The sequence below is a fragment of the Excalfactoria chinensis genome, chromosome 18 (genome assembly GCF_039878825.1).
Source record: "Excalfactoria chinensis isolate bCotChi1 chromosome 18, bCotChi1.hap2, whole genome shotgun sequence".
In the NCBI taxonomy this organism is placed as follows: Eukaryota; Metazoa; Chordata; class Aves; order Galliformes; family Phasianidae; genus Excalfactoria; species Excalfactoria chinensis.
In genome coordinates, this window is record NC_092842.1 from 8948018 (window position 1) to 8955870 (window position 7853).

A 7853-nucleotide genomic window follows, 5' to 3' on the forward strand; every position below is an offset into this window, starting at 1 on the left:
TAGGAGGACAACTGGATTAGGTGGTCTTGCAGGTCCTTTCCAACCTTTTGATTCCACAATTCACTGATTCTGTGATTAATATTTGACAACATGGTAATTTGAGCTCTGTGGTTCTAAGCCTATTCTTTTGTTGTTGTTGATAATGACAATTACTGATTTAGATTAGTTTTAAATAGTATAAATAGTATAAATAGTCAAAAGACCATTTACCGCATAATGTACATTTCTGAAAATACTAGTATTTGTTAACGAGTTAAGAACAATGCAATGTGCCACTCAGATATATTCCATCTAGTTGGTTTTCTTTTTTGGGGGAAGAAATTTATTTGTCTATTAGTCTTGTCTTTAAGATGGTGTGCATTTTAATCCTTTGTATCCTTTGGAGACCAGGCAACAGAAAAAGCGTTCTGTATGATCTGTGTTCAGATGGTAGGCTGTTGTCACGGGTTTACTCCTAGAAGTCAGTCCGTGGTGGTGGCACAGGCCCTGGGAAAAGAAAAAGGAGAGACAGAGGAGCGAAGGAAAAAAAAAATAAAGGAAGGGGTTTGCCGGGAGCCGGCCACCGCTCCAGGAGAGGGGGAAGAGCAGAGAGAGAGCAGATCACGTTAACAAAGAGAAAACACAATGGCAACGATCTGAGGAGGAACGGGAATTGACTAAATCACCAAATCACAGTTTTGTAGGGGTTGGAAGGGACCTCTAGAGAACGAGTCCAACCCCCCTGCCAAATCAGGTTCCCTACACCAGGTCGCACAGGTAGGTGTCCAGGTGGGTCTTGAATATCTCCAGAGAAGGAGACTCCACCACCTCCCTGGGCAGCCTAAAGGAGTTCTTGCGCACATTCGTGCAGAACATCCTATGTTCCTAATTGGAACCAAATAAAACATAACAAGAGAGAGAAGAGTATCCAAAGTACAAGTCGAACCACGGCAGTGCGAGGGTAGCACATGCTTTGCTCCACCCTGAGCTGAGACGGCCAGAGACAGAGAGCGGCTGGGGTCCTGTCCGGAGTCCCACCCTGCTTCCTCCTCGCGCCAAGTCCTCCGAGGATGCCGCCCCTATCCTCCGGGAACCCAAAATGCCCCAGATGGCAGCAGCATTGAACCAGAACATGAACTCTTTAACCGCCACTGTTCTGAGTGATGTTCTGGTGTGGAATATCGGCAACAAAAAGCACAAAACCACAACAGCTGTGTTTGTTAGGTCCGAGATAACCAACGGAAGACTGCTTAGAAATTAGTTATCCCACCGAATTTCTCTCTTTTTTTTTTTTTTTAAACCTAGTAAAGCACATTTTAAATGTACGATTCAGTTGCTTTTTGTAAAAAGGTAATGTTTTGTTGACATTCTTCCCTACTTCCCTTCGCTGTATACATGATTCAAATCTGTCTACTATTCCTACCCTTTCCTTGGCTTATTTAATTTAATCATTTCCACTGAATATGAATATTCAAAATCCCAAGTTTGCCATTATGTGACAGCTCTTTTATCTGTATTTCAAACATAACTTTCAAAAGCTGGAACATCTGTAGAGCTAGAATTATATGTTGCTTTAGTTCTTACGGAAGGAAGTTTTCCGAAATATCCTGGTAACGTTCACAAACTATGTGAAGCTAAGCTTAATAAAAGTGTGAATCTTTTTGAAGTTCACGTTTTTTTGTGTAATTTCTTGATATTTTTTTAACCAGTATGCAGATAAGCATGCTTTTATTTTTTCTTCTTTGTAGGGTAGTAGCAGCTCAGATTCTCTGGAAGGGCAGAGTTCAGATTATGCCAATAAGAGCTATGATGCAGTTGTATTTGATGTATTGAAAGTAACTCCTGAGGAGTTTGCCGTAAGTAGAAATCTTTATTTTGCATTTATGCATGTATACCCTTCACGGCTTGCAGAATATAAAAAACAAAAATCTATTACATGAACTATGTTTCAGGATTTAATATTTCAGTGCTGAATTGACATAGTATATTTGTTTTTTCTATTTGATTTTTTTTTTTACTTGATTTTCTTTTTTTCCTATTTGATTGTTTTCCCCCAGTGTTTCAGAAAACAGTACACTTGGTCATAATACATAATGCTAAGTATGTGTAGTTCTGTTGTTTTTTGTTTGCTTGTTTGTTTGTTTTAATTGAAACCACAAATATGAATATTTTCTAGTAAAATATCAGTTTCTCAGAAAAATCCTTGGCTCCTTTTTAGCATTGTTTTACTATTTTGTGTAAAATCAGAAAAATAACAGGAGAGTTGATTAATCTTATTAGAGGAGGCAGAATGTGAAGTCTGAAGATAGCTCCGAACACTGTATGTACTCAACACAAGCAGAATGTGTTAGTGGTGAATTCAGAAATGTATCTATAAAATTATCTGATTGATTAAGGATTGCATGTAATTCACGGCTCAGCAGTTTTTGTTACGTTCAAAATTTTTACTGCTGTTTGCGACAGAAGCCTGTTGGTGAAGGTCTTTATTTAATGGTACGCTTTAAAAACACACTCAGGTTATGTCATTTAAGACATGTTTTAGCTCCCATGTCCAAACATCTGTAATCCTTTTTTCTTTCTCTAATTCTAGTGGTGATCAAAAGCCATGATAACTTTCCATCTAAATTGTGATGATTTTGGTTACCAGCCATGATGAAGACCCTTACTAATAATGCTCTTTGTTTCTTTGTAGTTGTTGGTGTTAATTTCAGGATGATCTTTTAACATGAAAACTTCTTTAGCCGGAGAAGTTGCTGTTCTTGTCCCAGGCTGAAAACTTCTCATGATTTAGTTGATCTCCTCATTTAGTGACAGCTAAGAGTGGTCAGAGGGTGGTCAACTAGGAATTTGCAGCAACATCTTTGTTAAAAATAAGTAACAATTTATGGAAGGAAATCTTTTCTCATTAGGCTCATGTGTAAGGATTTATACTAATAGTAGAAACTGTTTTAATATCTGAATTAAATGGAAAGTTACCATTCTTAATCAGCGTAATCGATTGAGCATTCTGAGAATTGGTTTGGAAATTATTGCCTTGTTTTAGAAAAACAGAGCAGCAAAGAAGCTTTCCTGGGGAAAGATCCAAAGAAGCATTCACTAGAGACACTCTTTTAAGTATTAAATCATGGAAATTACGAAGTTAAAAGCTCAGTAAATTTATATACATACAGTACTATTGAAGAGCCTGTTGTTTAAATACATTTTACAGGATTTCAGTGTATACAGTGTAATTAGGAAACAATAGAAGTATCTGATAGGCAGCATGCTGAGCAGTCTACAACTACTTAAAAAATCATTGGCTTTGTAACAGCGTTACAATGTCTTATTAGGAGATGCTCATTGGTAACTAAAAATGGGTGACCTCGTTTAAGTGTGTTTCAGTTATACCTTATTAATATCATAATGCGTTATTGTGTTTCAAGACAGTGATAGTCTGCTTTCTGTGTGACGAGCAAATAATTTTTCCTGCTATGTCTGTAAGCAATTTTTCCTGTTATGTCTGTAAGTGCACAAACCCTTTAAACTCTGAGAAACCTAATGTTAGTTCTTTCTACAGGTACCTAAAGCCATCACCTACTTGCAGCAATTAAATGTAAAAGAGTGAAATGACTTGTTCCACTCAGGTGGCATTCTTGTGGTATGATGGTCTGTACGGGGTGGCCTAATAATGGGCTGATCATTTCTAGTCTGTGGAGAAATTACTACTGTATGTTTGAAGGGCCATATCAAGCAGATGAAAACATGTAATTGTTAGCTTTTCATGTAGGATGAATTAAAATTCCATCTTTATTGCAGAGCCAAATTACATTAATGGATATGCCAGTATTTAAAGCTATACAGCCTGAGGTAGGTTTTTGGTTGTTTTTTTTTAACTGTTTGCATCTTTGGATTTTCAGTGCTGTGGAAATGTTACCTGTAAATGTAAAGCTATTTCATTCTGAAACACCCAACTTCCTGCACTCTGCTAGCACTGTGAGTCTAATATCTAATAATCCAGCCTGGTTTACTTTGATTTGTCTTCTGTCTTCAAAGGAGACAGCTGTGCTATTTTACAAGCCCTGCTATATGGGAGTGTTTATTAAAAGAAAGGAGGAAAAAAAAAAAAAAAAAGTCAAAATGGATTATTCTCCTTCCTGTATTTGTTGGTTCATGTTTCACTTGTAGAAGGCTTAAATGCTGAAAGGTGGAGATCTGAAATATCTTGGAACTTGAAACACTTTTTCTGGTGCTCACGCAGTAATGTGTGGCCATTTGTGTCTGGAGAAATTGTTCAGTGTGCACGAAATGATTTTTGGATATGGAGACTTTGTTGATTCTCTGCCATTTGGTGTGAAAGCCTCTAAAGTTAATAGCACACACATTTGGAAAGTTGGGTAGTGTGATTTAAACTGAAATTTGTGATTTCAAAAACTGAAGAAATCATTTAGGTCTGGAGTGAGGGAGAACTCATTTTTCAGTATGTACAGATAGACTGCTTGTCAGATCTGTGTTAAGACTGTCTAGATAGATACGTGGTAACTTGAGCCTGTATTTAAAAAGAGGCGGGTTGTGCAAGTATATATGAAACTGCCAGAAGTAAGTACAAAAAAATGAAAGCTTTCTGGCAAAATCTAACGTTTAATTACCACTGCAAGTTTCTTCTGATGCATAATTTAATAGTTAATTTATTGGGAAGATCATTCATTGTTTTGTTTTTTAGATCTTCTGTTAACTTCTAAGAAGAATTTCTGCTATCTATTTTGCTGTTTATATGAAAGATTGTATTCTGCTGTACAGAAAATGATTTTTCTTTTTATTTTGAACTGGATTGACTTTGAATTTAATTTCTGAGATGAAAGAGCATTTAAAAATGCTTCTTGGACTGTGATTAATGCATGTGCCATGCTGGCAATCTCTTGCTTTATTAGCACCAAAGTACTATTTTTAAGTACTTGCCACACTTCAGTCAAGTCTGGCTAATTTCTTATGTCTTAAAAAACAAAGCAAAAAAGCAAGAAAAAAACCTGAATCTGAAAAAAACAACCCAAACCTCTAAAGGCTTGTCCAGTGTTCAGGTTATGGATTCTTTTGGTCTAAGTATCACTTACAGACTTTTCCATTTTTATTTTTTGTTTTGTAACAATTGTAAACATTAACATTACAGTTGCAAATCTGTGTTCTTTAAATGGTTTAGATCTCACATTTTAATAAAACAAATCAGAGAGTGAGGATGCTAAACTATGATACATTCATGGAAGTTTTACTAACTGTAATAATGAGAATGACAGTCAGTATCAGTAGCTAAGTTAACCATCTCATGTTGCACAGGTTTACTGTGTCTCTTAAATATATATGTATATATATTTAATTGTAATTTTGCTTACTGATATGTTTAACTTGAAGTTAAAGTTTGAAGTAATTAGAAATTAACTATGTCTTTTACTCCTTTGTCCCCCGATTTGTTTCTGTGGGGTAACCCTGGACTAATTCAAGTACATAATTAAATTTCAGTTGTGACTGCCTGCTTAGTGTCCCTTTGTGTGAATGTTAATAATGATGTTTATTTTTTTCCTGGTAGCAGAATACACAAATCGCATCAAATATGTATATCAGAAAAAGACAGAAGTGTTTGGTTAGACTAGTTTTTGTAGAGTGATGCCTTGGATTGGTTTTAGCAGTACATGATAGATCTCCTGTGTCAGTTTTCTGTACTTGTTAACATTTTTCAGATGTTACTGACTTCAAAGGCTTTTTGTTTCCTAGGAACTAGCTAGCTGTGGGTGGAATAGGAAAGAAAAGCATATCCTTGCTCCAAATATTGTTGCCTTCACTAGGAGGTTTAACCAGGTAAATAATTGCATAAATGTGATGAAGTACTGTTTGCCAGTTGTCTTTAAGTACAAGGAGAAGTAGATCTGCTTCTGTGAACTAAAATGTAAGAATATTTTTATAAATGCAGATTAAGATTTTAAAATGATAGTTCTCAGTTACTCTGTCCATATTTCTCTGTTGTGTCTCTAGACTTAGTTCCTAATAATTTTTGTCAATGTGCTGTGATAGAATACTAGCAATTCTTTTCCTTCTTTTTCTGTAGCCTGCCTATTCCTTTAGAGTCACTTCACTTATCTACCTATTTATTATGTCCAGTGGTCGTGCTTTTGGGTAGATAGATGAGAACTCTTTATCCTACCATGTTTTCTTCACAGAGCATCATATCAATTTATAAATGTCTTAGGCAATAAAGTCCTTTGTTGTAAATAAATTCAATTGTATATGTTCACTTTATAGGTCAGTTTTTGGGTTGTACGAGAAATATTAACAGCACAGACATTAAAAATAAGGGCAGAAATACTGAGCCATTTTGTGAAAACTGCTAAAGTAAGTGCAGATTTATTGTACTGTGATTTGAAGTTTTATTTGTGACCCTCTTATAATTAATATGGTTAACGTCTTTGGTTGATGTTTTTGTCCTGCTTAAGTATCTAATTTCCAGAATTATGCTGATACATTAATGTTCATTTTCAAGAACAATAAACCGAGTAATTATTTCCTATTTCATGTTTTCTGTTCCTATATCTTGGTGTCACTTTGTCTCTCTGCCTCCTTATGTCCACTGTTTTTGGGTAATACACAGACAAGAACTTTTTGATTTTCCTACTGTGTTTTCTTCATGGGCCATCATATGTACAAATTAGATAAACTTATTGTTTTAGGGGATATATTCAAAAAATTTGCAACTTCTTAAGAAGTCTTTAGATTTTCATACATTGATTGCATTGGATGATATTTTGTTTGTTTGAAGCTGTTGATGGAAACTATTTTATAAAGGCAACTTTGAGATTAAATTAATCCTGCTTTGCTTTTTTACATACTAAAACTTACTACTTTTCTTTCCTTCTTTCTTTTTCTGTAACAGAAGCTTCTAGAGCTGAATAACCTTCATTCTCTTATGTCTGTGGTGTCAGCACTACAGAGTGCGCCTATCTTCAGACTCACCAAAACCTGGGCTGTGAGTTATCCCTTGACCATTGTCAAAATGGCACCTGTTGCTGTTTGTACTCTAAAATTCAAAAGATTTTTAGCAATTCTAATATGAACTATGAACATTTTGATGACTGTAAATAACGTACCTTTCTTTCTTTAGAATTTTTAGTGCCTCTGAGATTATTCAAAACTCCACAGTAGGGATATGTGGGTAAATGATATTAATCAGAAATAATAATGGTATTTTTCATAATTTAAAATTTTAAGATTGGGGTTTTTCTAATTAGCAGCAGCACTTTTTTAAACATGCTATTGTGGGTGATAATCAATTAAATTTTAATTTGACTATACTGTGGGTGATTCAAATAAGTTGGTATTTGTTCTTGTCCTTATAGATTCTTTGTTTTAAATCTGTGTAATCTTCATTTTTTTTTCTATGTAGCTTTTGAATCGCAAAGACAAGACCACTTTTGAGAAGTTAGACTACTTACTTTCTAAAGAGGACAATTACAAAAGAACACGAGAGTACATCAGAAGCTTAAAAATGGTTCCAAGTATTCCATATCTAGGTGAGTGTGAAAATTTAGCTTATTTATTTGTATCTCATTTTTAAATCTCAAAAATCAGTGTGCAGTGTTATTTACCTGAAGGATACTACATATAGTTGATTTGCCTCCCTTCATTTCATGAGATTTTGTGAGATCGAATGGGGTTTTTAATGCTGTATTCAGATCTATTGTGTGCATTACCTATGTCTGGAGCTTAGGTCTTTAAGTGTGCTTTTGAGACCATCAGAATATGCAAGAGCACTGTTTCAGAAATGTCTTCTGAGTACAACATGATCTAATAATTCCTATATTCCTATAGCTTTCTTTTTTTTTTTTTTTGCTGGGCCTTTTTCTTTTAGACAT

The 7853-nt window shown here is 35.0% G+C and overlaps 1 protein-coding gene across 6 annotated transcripts in view; it reads left to right on the forward strand.

Moving 5' to 3' along the window:
• The window catches only part of RALGPS1 (Ral GEF with PH domain and SH3 binding motif 1), a 99810-nt gene that overhangs the window by 16242 nt on the left and 75715 nt on the right, over positions 1–7853 (forward strand). For all 6 annotated transcript variants that reach the window (XR_011905519.1, XM_072352335.1, XM_072352332.1 and 3 more), the window contains 6 exons: positions 1728–1835; positions 3775–3825; positions 5722–5805; positions 6247–6336; positions 6875–6967; positions 7385–7511. Coding sequence is in view for 5 of the 6 variants with exons in the window: in XM_072352335.1 (XP_072208436.1) it covers positions 1728–1835; positions 3775–3825; positions 5722–5805; positions 6247–6336; positions 6875–6967; positions 7385–7511 (553 nt within the window). In the remaining variant the exon portion in view is untranslated. The remainder of the gene's footprint in view (positions 1–1727; positions 1836–3774; positions 3826–5721; positions 5806–6246; positions 6337–6874; positions 6968–7384; positions 7512–7853) is intronic.